Source organism: Sapajus apella, unplaced genomic scaffold, assembly GCF_009761245.1.
Source record: "Sapajus apella isolate SASKATOON/1434 unplaced genomic scaffold, GSC_monkey_1.0 scaffold44, whole genome shotgun sequence".
Classification (NCBI taxonomy): Eukaryota; Metazoa; Chordata; class Mammalia; order Primates; family Cebidae; genus Sapajus; species Sapajus apella.
The window spans coordinates 12,575,412-12,600,859 of record NW_022436984.1 but is presented as its reverse complement, the minus strand read 5'-3'; the positions used below and the strand labels follow the sequence as shown (position 1 = coordinate 12,600,859).

Genomic DNA, 25,448 nt, shown 5'->3' with positions numbered 1-25,448 from the left:
TTTGTAGAGACAGGATTTTACCATGTTGCTCAGGCTGGTCTCAAACTCCTGGGCTCACTCGATTTGACTGCCTTGGCTTCCCAAAAGTGCTGGGATTATAGACATGAGCTACTGTGCCTGGCCTTGAAATAATTCTAAATACAGAAAAAGCTTTGTGCAGGGATTATTGAAAAATAATCTGGTGTTATTTATAATGACAAAATATTGGAAAATTTGGGGAAGGTAAAGTAAATCCTGGCATATGCACTTGGTAAGCTACATAGCCGTTAAACCCAAGTTTAGGAAGAGTTTATAATAACATGATAGATGCATAGAATTAAGTGAAAAAATCAGGACACAAAATTTTATATGTAGTATGATCAAAAGTACATATACCAGCCTGAGCAACATAGTGAGACCTCTATCTGTACAAAAAAAGTTTTTTTTAATTAGCCAGGCATGGTTGCATGCCCCTATAGTCCCAGCTACTCAGGAGGCTGAGGCAGGAGGATCGCATGAGCCCGGGAGTTCAAAGCTGCAGTGAGTTATGATCGTGCCACTGCATTTTAGCCTGGTGAACAGAATAACCCTGCCTCCAAAAAATGGTACTCAAAACTGTGCTGAAAATAAGAAAAAGATTCAAACAAAATACAGCAAAAGATTAACACAAGGTACCTTTTGGTAGTAAAACTTGGGTTTATTTACCTTCTGTTTATTATATATTTTTTCATGTTCTCTGCAGTGAGCATATATGACTTTTAAATAGAAAAATGTTTTAAGCAAAACAGCTGACTTAGCCTGTGAATAGTGAAAATTGTTAGTGGTTGTTATTTTCCTTCTTATTCTCCATTTTCCAAATTTCCTACATGGCATTTGTTAATTTTTACCATTTAAAAGTTTATATAATTTTATAAAAGAGCAATGAGCAAGTAAAGATGATTTCCTCTTCCCACTCCTATGAGGACTATTCTTTGACCGGAGCCACAGCCACTATTTTCTGAGCTGCCTTTTGTGGCAGTCTTTGGGGCTACCCAATGCATTTACCAAGGAGAATTGCTCATTACCTCATCTCTGCAAGCCGGGCTGCTTTCCAATTGTTCCTTCTCTGTAATGCATTTGTAGCGCTTCTGATCTTTCAGAGTGAGGTGATGATTCTGGGATTAGCTTCCACCCACTTGGAGGCAGGTGCCTTGGGTCCAGGCAGTGCACGCCTGTGGCATAGGGCAAGGCTGGGCAGTGAAGGTGCGCCCAACTCTCTGTCATCTACCTATCACATACCACACATGACTCATCCATAGTACAAGCAGTCAAATTGAGGTCTTTGTCACAGTGGGTTCTAAGTAACACATTTGGATAGAAAAATTAATTTACGCAATCGTCTAGTGCTGCATTCGTTTCCTGGGGCTGCCATGATACATTACCACAATTTGAGTGGCTGAAAACAACAGAAATCTATTCTTTCACAGTTCTAGAGGTCAGACGTCTGCCATCGAGGTTTCAGCAGGGCCACATTTCCTCTGAAGGCTCTAGGAGAGGCTTCCATGACTCTCTCCCAGCTTCTCTCTGTGTGTGTATGTGAGTCAGAGTCTCTGTCGCCCAGGCTAGAGTGCAGTGATGCTATCACTGCTCACTGCAACTTCTAAGGGTTCAAGTGATTCTCCCGCCTCAGCCTCCCAGTAGCTGGGACTACAAGCCCACACCACCATGCCTAGCTAATTTTTGTATTTTAAGTAGATACGGGGTTTTGCCATGTTGCCCAGGCTGGTCTTGAACTCCTGACCTCAAGTGATCTGCCCGCCTTGGCCTCCCAAAGTGCTGGAATTACAGGCGTGAGCCGCCATGCCCAGCCTCTATCCCAGTTTCTGGTGGATGTGGGAAAACTTGGCATTCCTGTGCTGGCAGCTGCATCGTTCCAATCTCTGCCTTCAGCATCACATGGCATTCTCTGTGTGTGTCTCTGTGTCCCTGTAAGGGTACAAGTCACTGGATTTGGAGTCTACCCTAATCTAGTATGACCTCATCTTAACTAATTAATTACATCTGCAAAAACCCTATTTACAAATAAGGTCACATTCACAGGTACCAAGAATTAGGACTTCAACCTATCTAGGTGGACACAATTCAACACACAACAACCACCATGCTGATAATAAAGTGGAAACCAACAATGTGGTTTAGACTTAAAGTTACACTCCAGAAATTCTCATTCCCCTGATCCCTACCACACCACCCACTGCCCCAGTTTGCAGTAATAATAGTTGTTTACTGGCTAGGCACGGTGGCTCATGCCTGTAATCCCAGCACTTTGGGAGGCCGAGGCGGGCGGATAACGAGGTCAAGAGATCGAGACTATCTTGGCCAACACGGTGAAATCCCATCTCTACTAAAAATGCAAAAAAAATTAGCTGGGCTTGGTGGCACGTGCCTGTAGTCCCAGCTACTCGGGAGGCTGAGGCAGGAGAATTGCTTGAACCCAGGAGGTGGAGTTTGCAATGAGCCAAGATTGCACCACTGCACTCCAGCCTGGTACCTGGTGATGGAGTGAGACTCTGTCTCAAAAAAAAAAAAATAGTTGTTTACCTAAAGTGCTCTTGAATGCCAAATTTACTATCTCAATGCACACTAACTGTTTCCTCAATTAGTGCCTCATGCATTAACTGTTAAGAGTATTGCGGTGGCTCAAGCCTGTAATCCCAGCACTTTGGGAGGCCAAGGCGGGTGGATCACGAGGTCAAGAGATCGAGACCATCCTGGTCAACATGGTGAAACCCCGTCTCTACTAAAAATACAAAAAATTAGCTGGGCATGGTGGCAGGTGCCTGTAATCCCAGCTACTCAGGAGGCTGAGGCAGGAGAATTGCCTGAACCCAGGAGGCGGAGGTTGCGGTGAGCGGAGATCGCGCCATTGCACTCCAGCCTGGGTAACATGAGTGAAACTCCATCTCAAAAAAAAAAAAAATAAAAATAAAAATAAAAAGAGTATCATGGCCTTTGATGGTTACTGAAGCTCTCCTGAATGCCTGATGTGTTCTTGGGAGTAGTTTGTTCACATGTTGGGAGAATTGGCTCACCTGATCTGATTGATGCATTTGCAGTTCCAGGAGATGCCTACACCGATTATGTAGCTACAAGATGGTACCGAGCTCCTGAACTTCTTGTGGGAGATACTCAGTATGGTTCTTCAGTCGATATATGGGCTACTGGTTGCGTTTTTGCAGAGCTCCTGACAGGCCAGCCACTGTGGCCTGGAAAATCAGATGTGGACCAACTTTATCTGATAATCAGAACACTAGGTATGAATTGCATTTTATGGCAACAGAGTTGCTGAATTGTTATAGCATTCATATGTTATTGTAATTTTAAAAAAACAAAACAAAAAAACGAGCTGTATTGCGTCTCCAAAGTGCCACTCAGGATGATTGTTCTGGGGTCTGGGTTTTAGCCAAAGCCCAATCCTTTTTTAAATATCTAGAACCATAACTCATCTCAGGGAGTTCTCAGATGCCTTTCCAAGAAAAGTCAATTAGCCATGGAATAAACTATACATTTACTTTACGTATCAGACTAAGATAGGGATAAGGATATGAGTCAGCTGCCTAGAGCTTAATCTAAGATATTTGATCAAATGCAATTTCTGTCCACTGTGAAAGAGGTTTCCCTACTTTACTCCAGAACAGGAATCAGCAAAAATTGTTTCTGTAAAAAGCCAGATGGTAAATATTTTAGGTTATGCAGGCTGTACAGTCTCTGTTGCAGTTCCCCAACTCTGCTATTGTAGTGCAAAAGCAGCCATACACAGCATGTCCACAGATGAGCATGGCTGTGTTCCAACAGAACTTTATTTATGGACGCTGAAACTTTAATTTCTTATAGTTTTCATATGCAACAAAATATCAAAAAATCTTTTTTGACTTTTAAAAATCTGCTTAGGCTGGGCATGGTAGCTTATGCCTGTAATCCCAGCACTTTGGGAGGCCAAGGCAGGCAGATTACCTGAGATCAGGAGTTCAAGACCAGCCTGACCAACACGGAGAAACCCCATCTCTACTAAAAATACAAAAAATTAGCCAAACATAGCAGCTCATGCCTGTAATCCCAGCTATTCAGGAGACTGAGGCAGGAGAATCGCTTGAACCTGGGAGGCAGAGGTTGCAGAGAGCTGAGATCACACCACTGCACTCCAGCCTAGGCAACAGGAGTGAAACTGTCTCAAAAAAAAAAAAAAAATCTGCATAAAAATGTAAAACCAATTCTGAATTCTGAGGTTACAAGCTGTACAGAAACAGGCATTAGGCCAGATTTGACCTGCAGGTCATAGTTTGGCAGACCTCTGCCCTAGAGCTTAAGAGTCTGATTTTACTTCCTGATTAGGAGTGGCTGCTGGAGTTTAGAATAACGTTAACACATCTTCTTTGTACAGTACATAAGAATTTATAAATTACTTTCATATGCATCATCTTTTTCAGTCTTAAGAAAAACCTGTTAAGGAAGTTACAACATTTTTAATTGTGCCTGTGTTATAAATGAGGAAACAGAGGCTTAGGGAGCTTCTGTGATTGGCCTGACGTCATATAGCCAGTTAAGTGCAGAATAGGAATATGGGACTCGAAGGGTTTCTTTTGTGAGCTTACATTATGTGTCAGCATAACCCAAAAGGTGAGCCACAGCTTCACGCCAACAGCATGGATGCAAAGAAAGTGATACTCTACACACAAGATAAGCATTTGTTAATTACCTCCCATAGGCTTTCCTGGCAGCATGGCTGCTGGACAGTTCCCTGTTCAGTTCCAACACATTCTGGAGAATTCTGCAGCATGAAAAATGTGGGGTAGAGTACCACTACACGCCACACTTTGTCTGATTGATTCCCTAAAAAGATTCTGGAAATTTACATTACAAACCTGAGTTTAAATCCTGGGTCTGTCAGTTACTGTGTGATGTTGGACAAGTTATTAAATTTCTCTGAGCCTCATTTTTGTCATTGGTACAGTGGGGATTTAAAACAGCAACTACTCCAGCTTGGGCAACATAGGCAGACCCCATACCTACAAAAAAATTTTAAAAATTAGCTGGATGTGGTAGCACATGCCTGTAGCCCCGGCTACTTGGGAGGCTGAGGTGGAAGGTTGGCTTGAGCCTGGGAGATCAAGGCTGAAATGAGCCATGATTGTGCCACTGCACTCCAGCCTTGGCAACAGAGAGATACCCTATCTCAAAAAATAAAATAACTATTGTTGTGAGATTATGAGATAAAGTCTCATAAAATCTAATTTATGAGATTAAATAAGATAATGTGTGCAAAGACCATTGCGATGAGTACCATTATCTCACCTTGTCTTTTGGTGGAGGCTGAAAGGTGACCAAACCACACATGACAAAGAGACTGGTTTGGGAGAACTGGCCTTACCTGAGAAGGCATATATCTGCAGGATCCCATTCCTCCCATCTCTGGAGGGAATAATCAGACACAATATTTCTTTCACACCTGCACTTCAGGCATTAGCCACCCCCACCCCTTTCTTTTTTTTTGAGATGGAGTCTTGCTCTGTCACCCAGGCTGGAGTGCAGTGGCATGATCTCAGCTCACTGCAACCTCTGCCTCCCAGGTTCAAGAAATTCTCCTGTCTCAGCCTCCTGAGTAGCTGGGATTAGGCACATACCACCTCGCCTGGCTAATTTTTGTATTTTTAGTAGACATGGGGTTTCGCCACGTTGACGAGGCTCATCTTGAACTCCTGACATCAAGGGATCTGCCTGCCTTGGCCTCCCAAAGTGCTAGGATTACCACACCTGAGCTACCACACCTGGCCTTCAGGCATTAACCATTTAAACACTTGATTATTCCTTGCCAAATTTATGATGAATTATGTGGTTTATATTTTACAGGAAAATTAATCCCAAGACATCAATCAATCTTTAAAAGTAACCAGTTTTTCCATGGCATCAGTATACCTGAACCAGAAGACATGGTAAACTGCTCTATTTTGAACATTTTATTACTTGTGTTGCTGCTTTCTTTACAAAGGTAGTTGTTTCTTATTTATTTTGAGATGATGTCTCACTCTGTCACCAAGGCTGGAGTGCCATGTCAAGATCATGGCTCACTACAGCCTCAACCTCTGAGGCTCAAGTGGTCCTCCCACCTCAGCCTCCCCAAGCACTGGAATTACTCATATGAGCCACCATGCCTGGACTGTTTCTTTTTTAATATTTGTTTTTGGCTTGTTTTCCTTGTGACATACTGACACAGTGGATTAGTCTATTTTCACACTGCTGTAAAGAACTTCCCTAAGACTGGGTAATTTATAAAGGAAAGAGGTTTAATTGACTCCCAGTTCTGCATGGCTTGGGAGGCCTCAGGAAATTTACAATCATGGAGGAAGTGGAAGCAGGCACCTTCTTCACAAGGCAGCAGGAGAGATAGGTGAGGGCACAAGGGAAAACTGCCACTTTTAAAACCATCAGATCTTGTGAGAACTCCCTTACAATCACTCACAAGAACAGCATGGGGGAACCCCCCTCATGATCCAATCACTCCCTCCCTGGACACATGGGGACTGTAATTTGAGATGAGATTTGGGTGGGGACACAGAGCCAAACCCATATCACACATATTGAAGAAACTATATAAAAACTACATTACAATGAGCCAGGAAAAATACTTTCAATGTTTAATTGTCTTATCTATTCAAAAATTAATGCTAATTATTTCAGATACTACATACTTTTGATCCATTGGTCGAAGCCTTAGGATAATTTTCCCTAAAATAATTATATTCTCATAAACAGTACTTATAGTAGTCTTATTTTATTTATTTATTTATTTATTTTAGAGCAGGAGTGGATGTTTATTTAAAAGACTTTAGATTTTTTTTTTTTTAAAGAGATAGAGTCTCACACTGTTGCCCAGGCTGGAGTGCTGGAGTAGAGTGGCATGATCTCGGCTCACTGCAACCTCTGCCTCCTGGGTTCAAGCAATTCACCTGCCTCAGCCTCCCTAGCAGCCAGGATTACAGGTGTGTACCACCACACCCAGCTATTTTTTGTATTTTTAGTAGAGACAGGGTTTCACCATGTTGGCCAGGCTGGTCTCGAACTGCTGACCTCAAATGATCCACCTGCCTCAGCCTCCCAAAGTGCTGGGATTACAGGCATGAGCGACTGCACCTAGCCAGTCTTATTTTTTAAGAAAAAAATGCATTTGAATTTTTTTTGGCTTGTAAAACAAAGCTCAAATCAATCAAAAGCTTTTTTCTCAATGTATATTTTCACATGGAAGGTTATTTAACAAAATGATCCCCATTGTACTCATTAAACACCAAATCACAGGGATCATCTCTCTACTCTTGCGATGGTCTTTGCCTTTATTTGAAAACATATCAATGACCACTTGACTCTCTCTCTTGCTCTCTGTAGACACTGACTTCCTGTGTGTGTTACCTAAGTTCAGGCTATGCTCTTTAAAGCTCCATTTCTTCCAGAATCTGCCTATACAAGAAAAAACTGTCAGGAAAATCATGTGTCTGCACTCCAGCTGTGCTGGAGTCAGAGCCATGTGGGGATGGGGAAAAGTCTGAGAAGGCAGATTGTGATCTATGACAGGTGTGAACTGTCCAAATAGCTTGAGGTCCAAATAGTCCCAACCATCTCTAGATACCCTGTTCATTTAAAATCAATTATTTCATATAATATCTTGATTTATATACTGGTTTCCTTTTTTATTGTATTTGTTAAAACCTTTAACAAATGTAATACAAGGTTCAAGGTTGAACTGCAAGGTTAAATGTTGCAAAGGAATATTTATGTAACATGTGTTTAAAGAATAAACTACAACTAACTTAAGTGTCTGCTGCCCAGTTAAAGAAGTAGATTCCCACTGTTATCTTTCAAGCATCTCCATCCCCTTCTTTCCTCATCATTCTGAATGTTGTGTTTTTCATTCTTTTGATTTCTGTAGTGCCCTTATGCATGTAGTCCAGTGTATTTTCATGAATACTCAAAAACATCCTTAGAAGTAGATCAGGCACAGATATTATAATACTGTTGTAGGATTTCAGATGGGAGTGTTCGGGACCCACATTTACCCAGCATCAACTGCCAGACATTGTGAAATTAAGAAAATAACTTCAGTTTTATGTATTTCAGATCTTTACAATATACAATTATATAAAAGCATAGTTTTTAAAAAAAAATCAAAAATGAATTATTCAACCTACTAGAGAGTCTTTCCTTAAAGTGTTGTCATTACTAATATACTCAAAATATAGGCTAGGTGAGGTGGTTCATCCCTATAATCCCAGCACTTTGGGAGACTGAGACAGGAGAGTCACTTGAGGCCCAGAAGTTTGAGACCAGCTCATACAACTTAGCAAGACCCCATCTCTACAAAAAATTTAAAAATTAGCTGGGTGTGATGACACCCACCTGTAGTCCTAGCTACTCAGGAGGCTGACGTGGAAAAATCTCTTGAGCCCAGGAGTTCAAGGTTAGCATAAGCTATTATCATGCCACTGTACTTCAGCCTGAGGGACAGAGGGAGACCCTGCCACTAAATATACACACACATACACAAACACATACACATACACACATATTACCTTGTTGTTATGTAATAGTGAATGTTTTAACTTTGTTTTCTAGGAAACTCTTGAGGAAAAGTTTTCAGATGCTCATACTGTGGCTCTGAACTTCATGAAGGTACTGAAGCATCAATTCTAACTCTTATTACCTACAAATTGTAATGACTGAAGCTGGTAATTTGGAAGGGGGTGGACAGTGGGTTAAATGATGCCAACATAGGATGTAGTCATTAAAAATGATAAAGAACTGTCAAATCATTCCAGTAAAAGGAATATCAGTGGTTTAAGCTGTAATTGTTCTAACATATCCATTAACATTAGCAGATGAAGCAAAATCAGAGCCATGCAGATACCAGACCTAACTCCTGTACTAGGCCCAAGAGAGATGGTCAAAAGGACAGATTCAAATAAAAAGCAGAAGAAACTTACCTAAGACTAGTCTGCCATTCATGTTTGACCAAATGGGGCCACACCAGAAGGTGTGTGACCCTGCCGTCTATCATGCATACCAAAAGCCCATTGGACAATGGGTGTGAGGATACCAGAGGGGGTATCTATCTTTAACAATCAATTAAGTTCTGTCTACAGCAGTGTCTTCCAAATGTGGCTACTCATCAGAATGGCCTGGGAGCTTTTGAAAAATACGGATTCCAGTATCTAGCCTCAGACTCAGAAGGAGAATTTTCATGAGTGGGACCTTGGCATGTGTATCTTTAAACATGCCCTTTTATGATTATGATAAACTGCTCAGTTTGAGACTCATCTGATCTAGATGGTGGGGCCATTTGGATGACCTGTAGTCAACTTTGTAGACCAGCCTTTGTGCAAGAGCTTGTCACTGTCATGTTGCTAACCAGAGTGCTGAATTGCTTTGCTGAGTTCTCACTGACCTCAACCTGGGTCCTCCTGAGAGTCAGAACCCCATACCCCTGTGCTCTCAGACTCCTCATACCATTGCTTCACCAGACCTCAGCTGCCATCTTCCCTATCTTACTGCCCAGACCTGCCTTCACCCAGCACTCAGCAGGTCCTATCTAGAAGTCCAATTCCCCGACCTTGTTCTTGACAAGTTGTTCTAACCCACCTGCAATTTAGCAAAACCTCCAAGAGAAGAGGGAGGCATCATGCACTGCAAACCCAACCAATTCTCAGATGGAAGCCAGAACCTGTGGTTCCCTGGAAGCAAGTCTGGGGCATGAAAACTGCAAGATGTAGGACAAGTTCCCTGTCCTCATCTCCAAAGATGAAGAGCCCTTGTTGGCTGCCTAAGGTTTTAGATGAAGCTAGGTTTGTTACTCAACTATTTTGTTTAGACCCATAAGTATCAACCTAAAACTCAAGAATCTTCTAAGTGCATCAAGGACTGTGCTGTTTCATGAGCCAAACCCTATCTTGTGGACTCCTGCCCCATGTTAGATGAAAGAAGACTTTAATTCTTTGCAATTGAGATATCTTTAACAGCAAATAAATAACTGGCTACCATAACTGGTGTTCATCCCATGGGATGGAATCATAACCTATGCAGGGAACTACTCAGGTGAATGGCGTATTGGCCAATGGCAGAGCCAAGGAGAGTGGTGGCATGCAGTGGCCAATCTATGGCAGGTCTTTTGTGTTGTATTCATAAGGTTTAAAGTGAGACCATGAGCACAGTCTTTCTTATTTATTACTCATTTATTTCTGTAGTCATGACTATCCTACCACTGTATCAGCTTAATCTGGTCATCAAGAAGTAGAGTATAGACTGTTGGAAATTTTATTAGAGCATTTTCTGTGAAATTTGAAGTTTGGATTTAAGAAAAGAATCCTGACTTGGACTTTACAGTTCTGATTTCTCATCTCCTATCTTCAAGACATCTTCTGGTTAGGTGTTCTACAGAGAACACCTCTGATAATTCATCAGCTTCTTGATATACAGAAAATTATTAATCCAGGAAAGCAAGGACTCAGAAGCCTCAGTTCTACTCAGCTCATCTCAATGCTCCAGAATTAGTCAAGCAGTACAAAGTTCCAGCTCAGACTCCATGGAGAGCTCAGCATTAGCAGCATCTTCTAAGAGTCTAAAAATGTTCTTTAAAATGAAAATTCATAGGTGTTTAGTGATGGACTAGATTTCACTAGTTTTGAAAGCTCATATAAAAACGAATGAGGCTGGGCATGGTGGCTCATGCGTATAATCTTAGCACTTTGGGAGTCTAAGGCGGGAGAATCGCTGAAGCCCAGGTGTTTGAGATCGGTCTGGACAAAAAAGTCAGACCCTGTCTCTACAAAACATAAAAAATAACTAAAAATTATCCAGACATGGTAGCACTTGCCTGTATTCCCAGCTACTTGGGAGGCTAAGGCAGGAGGTTTGCTTTGAGCCCAGGAGTTGAAGGCTGCAGTGAGCCATGATTGTGCCACTGCACTGCAGCCTGGGCGACAGTGAAACCTCATCTCTGAAAAAAAATAAACATGAATAAATTCAAGATATATTTGAAAGGAAAACCAATAGGACTTAATTATAACTGCTATCTGGGGAGTAAAGTAGAAGAGTTGGCAAGGGTACAGTACCTGTATTGGTTTCTCAGGTCTTGGCAGGTCTGGGCTTTCTCTGAAAACTCTTGGTGAGGGTCTCTCCTTGCCAATTCCAGCTTCCGGTAGCCCCAAGCATTCGTTGACTTGTGGTAATGTAACTCCACTTTCTGCGTCCATCATAGCATGGCATTCTCTCTGTGTGTCTGTCTCACCATCTTCCCTTTTCATATAAGGAAACCAATTGTAATTGGATTAGGGAGTCTACCCTGCACCGTTATGACCTTCACTAATTACATCTGCAAAGACCTTATTTCCATACAAGGGAACATTCTGAGGTACTGGGAGTTAGAACTTCAATATATATGTTTTTGCGGTGACACACTCAACCCTTAACAGTGACCTTGAGACAGATGTTAAGTTAGCAGTTGCACCCGCAGGTCTGGAGTTCATAGGGGAGGTCTGGAACGGAATTGTAGATGTGGACATCTCTGGTTAACTTTGATAATTGAATCCATAGGCAGCCAAGAGATCACCTAGAAACCAAGAAGAGATGAGAAAAAAAAGGGGTGACTAGGATTTGGCCTTGAGGAATTTATCCAACCATAGAGGAGAAGAAGGTAAACTAGCAAAGGCTGGTTTGAAAAGGAGTAGCCAGGAGGGAAGAGGAAGGAAAGCGAGAGATTAGAGAAGCCAAAGAGAAAGAAAGTTTTAAGAAGGAGGGCTTGCTCAGAAGTGTCTAATACTCGAGACAGAAGACAATTCAAAATACATAATGGGTTGAAGGATATGGAAGTAGAGGCCAGAGGTATTAATAACAAGAGGCCGGGCACAGTGGCTCATGCCTGTAATCCCAGCACTTTGGGAGGCCTAGGTGGGTGAATCACAAAGTCAGGAGTTTAACACCACCCTGGCCAAGATGGTGAAACCTCATCTCTACTAAAAACTGCAATGCCTGTAATCCCAGCTACTGGGGAGGCTGAGGTACAAAATTGCTTGAACCTAGGAGGTTGCAGTGAGCCGAGATTGCACCATTGCACTACAGCCTGGGCAACAGAGCGAGACTCTGTCTCAAAGAAAAAAAAAAAAGCCACTTTAATGGAACAATGGAAGCAAAAGCCAGAATGGAGTGCTAAAGAAATAGAGACTATCACAGTTTGTATTCAAAATAGTCTTTCTGGCTGGGTGCAGTGGCTCACGCCTATAATCCCAGCACTGGGAGGCCGAGGCGGGAACATCACTTGAGATAAGGAGTTTGAGAACAGCCTGGCCAACATGGTGAAACCCGTCTCTACTGAAAATACAAAAATGTACCCAGCATGGTTGCACACACGTGTAATTCCAGCTATTTGGAGGCTGAGGCATGAGAATCGCTCAAACCCGGGAAGTGGAGTTTGCAGTGAGCCAAGGTCATGCCACTGCACTCTAGCCTGGGTGACAGAACAAGACTTTATTGCAAAAACGAAAAAAAGTTTTTCTGTCCTGGTGATAGCCCTGACAGGGTTTGAGGAGACTGCTTTTCCAGCAGCAACTGGAGTTGATATATGGCATGGGTCATTAATTAGGGGTCATCAGCTTGGAGCAGGCAGTAGACATGGAGGAACAGGTGAGTCTAGTTTTGCTGAGCAGGATTGTTTCTTGAAGAACAGGACTAATCAGAGCCCTTGCCAAGGGCCAGGTGATACTACTTAGGGGCAGGCAGCTTGGGGATCTCAGAGAACTGAGGTCAGTTGGGGTCAGGGAGGAACGGACACTACAGGGTAGTCCCAGCTGAGGCAGCCTCAGGTAACGCAATTGTCTGGGCTTGAGAATGCCTCAAATGTTTGTGATGGTGGTGACCCTTATTTCTCTCTTATGGATAGAAGGGAAGAATTGTCAGGTCGTCTGTGCCTGGGTGTTGTAAAGCTGCTCTTTTTAAAAATGAAAATAAGGGAGAGATGGGGTCTCACTATGTTGCCCAGACTGTTCTAAACCTCTGGCCTCCCAAAGTGCTGGGATTACAGGCATGAGCCACCAGGTCTGGCTTAAAGCTGCTATTTATGGATCATAATCTGTCTTTATTGATGGGCAAAGTCCTACTCTCTGGCTGGAATATCAGTGTTTCTCAGAGAAAACCTCTTTGTATTAGGAGCCCCACTGAGCCCTCTGCTGTGATACTCCTCCCCAGTCTCAGAAGCAGACCTAGAGGCTTTTAATGGTCTCAAATACAGAAGGGTCATAATGTTACCGTTTCTGTTTTGACTGAAGTTTTTTTTTTAATACAGAGTCTTGCTCTGTCACCCAGGCTAGAATGCAGTGGCACGATCTCGGCACACTGCCACCTTGACGTCCCAGGTTCAAGCGATTCTCCTGCCTCAGCCTCCTGAGTAGCTGGGATTACAGGCACCTGCCACCGTGCCCAGCTAATTTTTGTATTTTTAGTAGAGACAGGGTTTCACCATCTTGGCCAGGCTGGTCTCAAATTCCTGACCTCGTGATCCACCCACCTTGGCTTCCCAAAGTGCTGGGATTATAGGTGTGAGCCATCACACCCTGCCTACCTGTAGTTATTCTTAAATGAATACGTAGTCCATTTCTCCTTGTTTTAGGTTCATTCTCATTGACTGAGGTTCTCACTTCCTCAGCCATCTCCTTAACCCAGAGGTTCTCAAACCTGAGCATATGGGCATCAGAATCACCCAGAGGGCTTGTTAAACACAAACTGCCGGGCCCCACCTCCACTGCTTCAATTCCACTTGGCAGGTGGGGTGTAGGACCCAAGAATTTGCATTTCTAACAAGTTCCTGCAAGGCTGATGTTTTTAATCCAGGGACTACACTCTGCAGACTGCTACAAATGATTTGTTTTCCATAGTGCTTTTTAAGTGTCATTGGTGGGAACACCGGATCTCAGGTGGCCTCTTTTGGAGAGACATTGTCTATTCATTCTGCCCTCAAAAGACTTGGAAGTGGCAAAAGAAGAGCAATCCTAGCTATTAGAAAGCACCAGCTACTTGATAATATACAAACTTGAAGATTTTCTAAACTCATATTTATCCTAACAAGTTATTATTCAGTTTGTGGGCACTGTAACAAAATAAGCCCCTCCCTTAATATCTTCTTTGCTATTCTCTTCCTCCAAAGGGGTGTCTGAAGATGAATCCAGATGACAGATTAACCTGTTCCCAACTCCTAGAGAGCTCCTACTTTGATTCTTTTTGCGAGGACCAAATTAAAAGAAAAGCACGTAATGAGGGAAGAAACAGAAGACGCCAGCAGGTACTTCCACTCAAAAGTTAAAGTGCTATAAAAATAATTCCTTTTTTGTTTTCGTTTGTCTACCTTTCAAACTGAGACAAGGTGGACAGCAAGATCTTTCCTTTGTATGGTGTAGTTATATTTGTCTAGCTTAACAAATATTGGTAATTGATGTAATAAAACCATACAACAATGAAAATATCAAGATGATTGCAAAATCTTATTCCAAACACACTTGAATCAAATCGTTACACAACTCTTTGGCTGCTGTGATTGGATATACCACCCATGAGATCGTATACTTCTAATATAACAGCTACATACAATAAAACCCTGTTTACAACAGGACTGAGTTTTGCCAGCATTACAAAGGAATCCAAGTACCTTTCTGTAGCCTCCAGATGTGCAATAAAGGTAACCTGACTCTTCCATCTTTTCACCCACAGCAGGCACATAAGTCTGCCTTTCCTAGGCTTTTTCTCAAAATCAAGCTCTGCCAGGCACAAAGGAATGAAACCCAGACATCTGGGAACCAAATTCTATCCAGTGGGCCAATATTGCGAACAGTACGATGACTGTTAACGACAAACATTAATTCTGCAGTTTATCAGGTGACTGTCCTTCACTTGCTTTCAGAAAACTTTGAAGTTAAAACGTAAACTCCATGGAAATGGGTTTCTTTTGGTTCAGGGCTTTTCCTCACCTGGCAAACCCAACACCTAAAACAATATCTGACACATAGAAGGTACTTAATACTGTTCAAATAAATAAGTAGATGAACATTGCCTAATAATAAACCAAGTTGGTAATTTTCAATTTATCAGAGGCTAGCAATTTTCACATTTTGCATTTGCTTAACCTTTCATCTTCAATCTAATTTTCAGTCATTTGTCTTCTCATTAGCATGTTTTCCATAAAGGAAGAAAGTGTTGTTTTTTTCCAACTTTTTAAGAGTTAAAATAGAAGTTTGTTTGCAGAGAAAAATCAAACTTACCAAGAATATGAAATGTTAAATCATTGCTGTGTATCCAAAATCTCTAGATATCCATATTTTGATTACATGGACCATTTTATCTTTTACCGTTAAGTGTTTGCATATCAAGCCCAATGCAGCTTAAATGACAAAAATAATAATAATTTAAATCAAGATTGCTGACGCAGCAATTTGAAAGAGTGCGAATTGTGTATAAAAGGACATGGTCCTGTTAAAAACATCTCAGGCAGTGAGCGGTGGCTCATGCCTGTAATCACAGCATTTTGGGAGGCCAAGGCGGGTGAATTAATTTAGGTCAGGAGTTCTAGACCAGCTTGGTCAACATGGCCAAACCCTGTCTCTTCTAAAAATACAAAAATTAGCCGGGTATGAAGGTGAGCGCCTGTAACCCAGCTACTTGGGAGACTGAGGCAGAAGAATCGCTTGAAACCGGGAGGCAGAGTTTGCAGTGAGCCTGCAATCTCCAGCCTGGGCAACAGAGCAAGACTTCATCTCAAAAATAAATAAATAAATAAATAAAATCTCACTGGATTTCCCCCTCACTGGCCTGGGAGGATGCACAGTGTCGGCTGCCCCGGCCGGCCTCCTGGTCCCCCGAATCATGTCTACCTGGGGATCTGTCATGGAGCTTGCCTTGCCTCGAGGGGGTTGGGTGCTGCTCTCCCTTCACACCTCCAGCTCTCTGCTTGGGTTTACAGCTGTGTTACCCTTTCCTTCAATGCCCGTAGCCCCAGCTGATATACATCAGGGACTGTAAACAAGGCCTTCCAAAAGGCCCAGAGGCAACAAAAGGAAAGAAGCACAAAGGGCAGCATACATCTAGAGAATCTTATTTACAGAGATCAGGTCATGTTCTCCATGCTCTGTGAACTGCATCCTATCCACCTCTGCATGGTGGGCTCCACTGTAGCACCCACCATGAGGCCAGCTCTCTCCTTCAAGTGAGGTGCCCAGGGAGCCAGGCCAAGAGAAAGACAGGGGTGCCTTTCAAGTTCTGGTTTGCTTTCAGAAGACACACCTGAATCCTAGACATTTTACCATATCAGAAAATAAATGTTACAGAAAAAGTCTTTTCATTCATTGTGGTTTCCTTAAGACTAATGTTTAAAGTTGATAATAAAGAGGTTTTTGTTTTTCTTTGCTGTTCTGCCAATATCCTAGCTATTGAAAAATTTGAGGCCAGGTGGGTGGCCCATGCCTATAATCCCAGCATTTTGGGAGACTGAGGCAGGTGGATCACCTGAGGTCAGGAGTTCAAGACCTACCTGGCCAACATGGTGAAACTCTGTCTTTACCAAAATACAAAAATTAGCTGGACATGGTGGTTCACACCTGTATTCCCGGCTACTTGGGAGGCTGAGGCACAAGAATCACTTGAATCCGGGAGGCGGCAGTTGCAGTGAGCTGAGATTGCACCATGCACTCCAGCCTGGGCAACAGAATGAAACGGTGTCTCAAAAGAAAATATTTTTTTTTTGAGATGGATACAATGTAGTCTCCTGGAATTATTGTATAGTAGCTGATGGGCATCTACCTTTTAAACATTGACTAGACACTCAGATTAAGTATACTGAAATAAATAATAGTATATCCATGGGAATCCTAGAACAAGTAATAGAACCTAATTTTCAGGTATCAGAGAATCACAAGTTTTGGAAAGGTAACCCTACTTACTTTTAAAATTGATGTTTTTTGACATCTTTGTACCGTAAGTATCCACTTGTCTTATCATCTTTAAATCAAACTGTACAAATAGGAATTGTTTTCAATTTACTTTCTTATTTTTGTCTTCTTCTGCCATTAGAATCAACTGTTGCCTCTCATACCAGGAAGCCACATCTCCCCCACACCTGATGGAAGAAAACAAGTCCTCCAGTTAAAATTTGATCATCTTCCAAACATTTAGGAAAATGTTCTTTCAAGTGCAAAGTAATTTAATATGTACACATTTGGTACAAGTGAGATAGGAATTCTCAGTGTTTCAAATGCAAATGAGCCATATGAAAATTAAGATGCCTTCTAGAATTGTTTTGCTCTGATCATTGCTGATTCCTTTCCCCTTGCTTTTTACATGCCAATGTTATCTTTTAGAATATTTTCTTTAAATGTTATAAAGCCTAAAACTGCACATATGGAGGAGATATTTTCAATTTCATCAGAGCAGTCCCTCCTGAGGCTATTTATATGGAGAATTTGTGAGATTATACTTTGATTTATGAAAAAGATTTGCATGTGTCATCTTGCTTCAGCTGACCACATAATATCTTAAAGCAATATCCAATAGCCTGCCTCACTGTTTGTGTAAGAAATGACATATGTTCCTGCATTGTAATTCATACTTATTGTAACCAGGTCTGTTGAGTAATGCTGGTATCTTATTCTTTGTTTTTATATTGGTTTGGAAAGGGAACCTTGAAAGGTCATTTAGCTTTATCTCTAGATTCCACAGCAGGCTCTACTTTGTCTCATGAGGCATTGATGATTCTATTTTTAAAAGTAGCTAGAGAAAATTACGAATTCCAATACATAGCAAACAGTGGACCAATGACAAGGAATCAGTAACGCTCTCAGATAATTGGCTGCCATTCTTTGCTATATCGCCATTCCTTATTCTTTTCTCCTCCTGGCTAAGTCATCTCGGGACCCAAACCGATCCTCCTGGGTGTGTTATCTAAATAGCTCATTGCCAGTACTCTCTTGCATACATTTGCATCCATAGCCTCTATGAAATTGTGCAGCCTAAAAATTAGTGGGTGCATCATAATCAGGTTGGTTTGTAAACACAAGAGCAGGAAGATTATCTTTCAGTTAATATCACTTTATATCTCTTACAAAACAACAAAGCAAAGCAAACCTCTCAATAGCTGAGCTGAATTTACTATGGGGTATTTTCCCAACTAAACTTGACATATGTATATACACATATATTTGTAAATATATACTTAAAATTATAAATTTTGCAGCACCATAGTAGATGACTTTTATCCTGGATATCAAAAATAATGCAGAATATTTGAAAGTACTTTTAGTTTGCTAACGAGGAACTCATATAAAATAACAGCACAGGGCTATCACTGCTAGACAAAAAGGCACAATCAGTGATACCAGGAAAAATTAAGAGTATTTTATTAACTCATTTCTGCTCCCGTGTCTGGCATACATACCTGAATATTGTCAAATTTTGCAAATACACATTATTCCAGAAATTTTCTGTGTCCGGCACCACGAGTTAAGGATATATTATAATTGAAGAAACATGATAACATCTTACGTTTATTTCTGAAAGTCTTCTGCACTTAGAAACATGTAATCTCCCAGAGAATCTCATTCAGTTATGTAGAAGCATTCATTTAATAAGGAATTATGACATCTAAACAATAGTTTCTTGTTCACAGGAAGGATTTTTTTTTTTTTTAGACAGGTTCTTGCTGTCACCCAGGCTGGAGTATAGTGGCACAATCACAGTTCACTGCAACCTCCACCTCCTCAGCTCAAGCAATCCACCCACCTCAGCCTGTGGCTTGGACTGCAGTGGAAGCCACCACACCTGGCTAATTTTTAATTTTTTTTTTTTTAGAGACAAGGTCTTGTTATGTTGTCCAGGCTGATTAACTCCTGAGCTCAAGTGATCCTCTCACCTCTCAGCCTCCTAAAGTGCTGGGATTGCAGGCATGAGCCACCACGCCTAGCCAGGAAGGACTTTTTAAGTGAGCTGATCTGATCTGGCCATTTTACATTTTTAGTGTAAATATAAGCTGTTAAGGCCTTCTTATTTTCATCCTGTTATCAGGAATGTGCCTTTTCAGATTTGTGTGTTTCTTACTTTATTTTTTTCTTTTTGAGACAGTGTCTCACTCTGTCACCAAGGCTGGAGTGGCACAATCATGGCTCACTGCACCCTCGACCTCCCGGCTCAAACAATCCTCCTGCCTCAGCCTCTCAAGTAATTGGGACTACATGCCACCATGCCCAGCCAATTTTTTGTAGAGGAAAGGTCTTGCTACTTTTCCCAGGCTGATCTCAAACTCCTGGGCTCAAGCAATCTCTCTGTCTTGGCCTCCCAAGGCACCACATCCAGCCAGTTTCCTTCATTTGTAATAGGATGATACCACGGGTGCAAAGGAAATGAGAAATCAAAGATAAAAGGCAACTTTGCTGAACGATGTATTTTTAGCTTTCATAATGTTTTTCATTTAAGCCTTCTTGTTACCAAACCACTCATACTGCTCTAGCTCTCCTAAATATATATATATATCTATAAAATATATAATATATATGTATTATAAATATATAATATATATTATAAATATATAATATATATATTATGTATCTGTATAGATAGTATATTTGTGCATATACATATACATACACACATATAAAATATGATATACACATGCAGAAAACAAGACAGCATTCCATTGCCCATTTTGCTTGTAATTGTGTTTCAAATAACAACGAAGTTTTTGGCAGGGATGGTAGGGTGACTGTCTTCCCTTATTTTTGCTTACATTAAAAAATTAATTCAAACTAGCATTTCTCTTTTTCATTTTTTTTCCTCAGACAAATCCATCATTTAGGTGTCACTGGGTAAGGGACAGGAGAGAGCATCTAATGCTTAGAAAAATGCTCTGATACAGTCATAGTACCATGAAGAAAAATGAACAGGCTGGGCACAGTGGCTCATGACTGTAATCCTAGCACTTTGGGAGGCCAAGGCGGGCAGATCACTTTTTTTCCTTCTAAATTAGGTGTCTCACTTGAGGTCAGGAGTTCTAGCTGAGCCAACATGGTGAAACCTTGTCTCTACTAAAAATACAAAAATTAGCCTGGCATGGTGGTGGGCTCCTGTAATCCCAGCTACTTGGGAGGCTGAGGCAGGTGAATTACTTGAACCCTGGAGGTGGAGGTTGTAGTGAGCCGAGATTACACCACTACACTCCAGCCTGGGCAACAGAGTGAGACTGTCTCAAAAGAAAAGAAAAGAAAAATTAGCTTCTGATGCCATATGCCTGTTTAATTGTCCCTGGGTGCCCCAGGCCACATCATAGCATTGCTGCTGCCTGCGTTGCCCAGGATCCCAAGTCTCAAGCTGTAGCTCCTTCCTGTTTCAAGTACATATCTCTCACCTCTGTACTGCACAGATTCTCCCACACCTGTCAGCCTGTGCACAACAGTTGCCCTTCAACATCTACTTCCCAAATCGTGTAATGCCTTTCATAAGGCTTATCTTTAGCAAATAGTCTTTCTTGTCCCAAACTCTTCACCGAACCTCACTTGATCCCATAATTATGTGTGTCTGTCAGGCTCTTGTGCAGTTTCTGGATCACCTCGGTCTTGTCTCACTTATGCCAACTTTCCAGCCTTTTAATTTATTTATGTAGCTCCCAGCACTTTGGGAGGCCGAGGCAGGCGGATCATGCGGTCAAGAGATCGAAACCATCCTGGCCAACACAGTGAAACCCAGTGTCTACTAAAAATACAAAAATTAGCTGGGTGTGGTGGCATGCACCTGTAGTCCCAGCTACTCGGGAGGCTGAGGCAGGAGAATTGCTTGAAGCCAGGAGGCAGAGGTTGCAGCGAGCCGAGATTGCACCATTGCACTCCAGCCTGGCGCCTGGCGAAAGAGCAAGACACTGTCTCAAAAAAAAAAAAAAAGAAAATTAGCAACTTCATTCTTGTTTTAGTAGAAGACTAAAGGTCTTTAAGAGTAGTAGTTAGGGCCAGGCATAATGGTGCATGCCTGTAATCTTAGCACTTTGGGAGGCCAAGGCAGGTGGATTACTTGAGCCCAGGAGTTTGAGACCAGCCTGGGCAACATGTCAAAACCGTGACTCTACCAAACAAACAAACAAAAAAATTCAAAAGTTATCCAGGAGTGGTGGCATGGACCTGTATTCCCAGCTACTTGGGAAGGTGAAGGGGGAGGATTCCTTGAGCCCCTGAAGTCAGCCATGGTTGTGCCACTCACTTCCACCTGAGTGACGGGTTTGCTTGAACCTGGGAGGTGGAGGTTGCCGTGAGCTGAGATCATGCCACTGCACTTCAGCCTGGGCAGCAGAGTGAGACCCTGTCTCTAAAAATAAAATAAAATTATAAGAGTGGTCATTAGAGAATATAAATAGATCATTTGGTCTGAAGTTTGGACAGCTAGGTTCTAGGCCTAAACTGCAACTCTCTGTGAATCCTTGGCATAGCATTCAACTTTTCTGTGACTTCTGTAACTTTGCTGTTTTCTCATTTGCAAAATAAGAGAGTAGTGAGGCTAGATAATTGCTAAGTCTCCCTTTCAACTCTAAACTTCTGTGATTCTTTATAGCACATAGTGTTTTTATCCCGGTCATATCTCCCACTGCAAGAGGCTTTCTAGAGAGTGTTTTTCATTAACAACACCAAGATAAAATATTTGTGTTTATGATCTAGCCAGGAGCCAGGAGTTATCTTCCTCTCTCTCAGCTCTCTTTTGTTTGCTTGCTTTCGCACTCACACAAACACACACAACTACACCCTACTCGTTCCAAGTCAATAGTAGTTTACAGGCAACCATCTAACACAGGTGACATTTTCTAAATGAAAGTGGGTTTTGAAGCTAATTATCACTAGATTTTAATGAGTGTAAATAAAATAGGTGTGTTTTTAAAATGTAGAGTCATATGTAATCATTCTTTGATGTTTTCATCTAACTCTACTTAGCTTGGAAATGATGCATATATTGTGAAATATTAAGATATTCATCAAGGCAAAGAACATTTAATCACGTTTTAACTTCAGGAATACTTTTAATAGTTTCGGTAAATGATAATTAAATTTTACAGCTATATCTGAATTGTATACATTTTATATTTCAAAAGCAAGGACTCAGGCTCTCACTCTTTTTTTTTTTTTTTTTTGAGATGGAGTTTCAATGGCACGATCTTGGCTCACTGCAACCTCTGCCTCCCGGATTCAAGTGATTCTCCTGCCTCAGCCTCCTAAGTAGCTGAGATTACAGACATAAGTCACCATGACCTGCTAATTTTGTATTTTTAATAGAGACAGGGTTTCACCATGTTGACCAGGCTGGTCTCGAACTCCTGACCTTGGGTGGTCCACCTGCCTCAACCTCCCAAAGTGCTGTGATTACCGGCATGAGCCACTCTACCTGACCTGGCTCAGTCAACTTTTAATTTACCCCATAATTTGCTCAAGCTGAGAATTGGTATTCCTATCCAACAGGTGTATAGATGATTTGTATTTTTAAAGTTAAAATTTTTCTTTCTATTATGAACACTACTGATTGACCACATCTAAATATTGTCATATTGAAGATTCTGTGTGTCCACTTATGATTTTAGAACATATTTGTGTAGGAGCAGGTATATTTCAAATCACTTGAAATTGTAGCTATATGTTAATTAACATTGATAATTAACCAAATCGTAATTTAAACTACTAGAAACAATTCACTAAAAGCAATTTTAGTTTTATTATGTTAAATATACATAATATTATGGTTTTTTACAATTTAGCTTAAGATACTTTGAAAATCTACCTATGGGATTAAATATTTTGGCGACTTTATATTTGTATATATAACTTAACTTGAATATGTTCTTTAGGTTATTTTAATAAAAGTTAGAAATATTTCTGTCTAATTTCTATCAACTCAGCTATTCATTCATTTTCTAATACTTTGTATTTAAATGATAAAAATTGTCATCTTTGTATGTAAATTCCACAACTTGTTATTCAATTTCCTACTGGTTGGAATATCTTAACAGCTGGCATAGCAAACTTTTTTGTGTGTGCCTTGGGTTGGAAATTTTTACAAATGGAAAAACTAACAAAATATTTTCCAGTCTAACTAACTAGATGCTTATCCCTGAGAAAATCTTTACAACTTTACTTTGAGGCTGTAAGATTCTTTTCCTTTCGATTTATCAAAATATTTATCTGATCCCTTATAATACTGAAGCTTCAGGATATGAAATTTTCTTGCACCTTCATTTCCAGGCTATCACAGTAATTTCTGTTGTGGGTTTTAAAAGATGAAAAGGGCTAAAGACCAAACTCAGACTTACGATCAAAACAGAGAAAAAAACAACTATAAAATAATGAATGAGGTCACTATTTAAATATGCTCCAATTCTTTCATTTTCTTTTGAACAAATCTTTCTGCTTTTGTTATTTTTAATGGTGCCAATGTTAAAAAGAGAACAGTAGATTGTTTCCATTGATGACTGCAACAATTTCCCCCAACCCACATGCCTTTTGCAATGATATTTTGCCATTCTTTTATCAAAAGGTGAAGTCGCCCTACTCTGTCCCCACCTTGGGTCCAAGCTGGCCTTGGGATTTCCTGAGGCTCACAGAATGCAGCAGAGGTGATGCTGTGCCATTTCTGGACCTAGCCCTTGAAGGGCCTGGCAGCTTCTGTTTCCTCTCTCTAGGGAAGCTGCCTACCACACTGCAAAAGAGCTTAGGCTGGACTACCAAGTTACCACATGGAGAGAGAGAGAGAGACCACTGGAGAAGCACTAAAGGGCCAGATCCATGAGTGAAGCTTCCTTGGACCTTCCAACTCTGTGCAGCAACCCGCCTAATATAGCCAAACAAGTGTCCCCAGCCAGCACCAAATGGAATAGGTTAACTGCCCAGCTGAGCCTAGTCAACCCATAGAATTATGAGAAATAATAAATCATTGTTTTAAGACACTAAATTTTGGGATGATTTGTTATGCAGCAGTATATAACTGAAATAGAGTATATTTTTAGATTGCATACCATTATAATTGAAAGCATGTTCCCAAATAATATGCACAGTTAAAATAAGGCATAAGCCGGGCGCGGTGGCTCAAGCCTGTAATCCCAGCACTGTGGGAGGCCGAGGCGGGTGGATCACGAGGTCAAGAGATCGAGACCATCCTGGTCAACACGGTGAAACCCCGTCTCTACCAAAAATACAAAAAATTAGCTGGGCATGGTGGTGCGTGCTCAGGAGGCTGAGGCAGGAGAATTGCTTGAACCCAGGAGGCAGAGGTTGCGGTGAGCCGAGATCGCGCCATTGCATTCCAGCCTGGGTAACGAGAGCGAAACTCCGTCTCAAAAAAAATAAAATAAAATAAAATAAAATAAAATAAAATAAGGCATAAGATCTGATGTTATTTAACCTAGAACTCTAAGTACATTCTCGGGAATCTGACCCCACCACCTTCCCAGTCAAGGCTGCTATACTTCCAAGGGTCTTATAAAACATGTATAAGCACTCTATAGGGGAAATCTAAAGCAGTGTATTAAAGAAATGGTCCAAAGATTGTATTTTACCAAATATATGGACACATGCTAGAAATTTGCTCAAGTTTTCCAAGTGGCCTAAAAGGAAACTTCCAGTTTTTTTTCTTTTTTTAAGAAACAGGAGTCTCATTATGTTGTCCAGACTGGCCTCAAACTCCTGGGCTCAAGTGATCCTCCTGCCTCAGCCTTCCAAGTAGCTGGGCATGGCTTATGTATTTATTTATTAGTAGAGACGGGGGTTCTCACTATGTTGCCCAGGCCAGTTGAACTTCTGGCCTCAAGCTTTCCTCCTGCCTTATCCTCCCAAAGTGCTGGGGTTGCAGGAGAGAGCCATCATGAGCCAAAATTCTATGAGCCTCATAGAATTTTTTTTAATGCAGTAGTTGCCACATTTCCTCCCAAAGAAGCATGAAACCTCATCTTACTCAATTGCTTGTATCTTCCATTTGGTGGCTTTTACATTCCTAATATGGAAAGGCTCTTACAGCAAAAAAATATATCAGGTTATTCTCTTTACACCAATTTAGTTCACTGACACTCTTTGAAATAGTTTGCTTAATGCTTAGCAAACACTATCACCTGGAGAAAATCAGCCTCGATGGATACACAGCCACCAAAAGGAAACAGCCTAATGAGTTTAACCTGAAAGACGTAAGCCCTCACCAGAAAACTTAAAACACCAGCAGTAACATCATGAAATAAATCTGACCATGACTCCAGAAGACTCCTGAGAGATTGGAATGATCAGAGATAGTAGAGTTGGCTGGGGTGGTATCACCAAGTTTTGAAGAAAAAACATTTTTGGTTTGCAAATACACAAAACAAATTTAATTTTGTGTCTAGTAGACAGTCATTGTGTTTCTCATAGTGATTAGCT

General features: G+C 41.2%; 1 protein-coding gene across 1 annotated transcript in view; it reads left to right on the top strand.

Annotated features, from left to right (window-relative positions):
* Positions 1–18,736, top strand: part of CDKL4 (cyclin dependent kinase like 4) — a 54,460-nt gene extending 35,724 nt beyond the window's left edge. The window contains exons 5-9 of the mRNA XM_032239390.1: positions 3,075–3,272; positions 5,866–5,948; positions 8,620–8,676; positions 14,195–14,329; positions 17,107–18,736. Coding sequence (XP_032095281.1) covers positions 3,075–3,272; positions 5,866–5,948; positions 8,620–8,676; positions 14,195–14,329; positions 17,107–17,208 — 575 coding nt within the window. The 3' untranslated portion in view covers positions 17,209–18,736. The remainder of the gene's footprint in view (positions 1–3,074; positions 3,273–5,865; positions 5,949–8,619; positions 8,677–14,194; positions 14,330–17,106) is intronic.
* Positions 18,737–25,448: the final 6,712 nt, after the last annotated feature.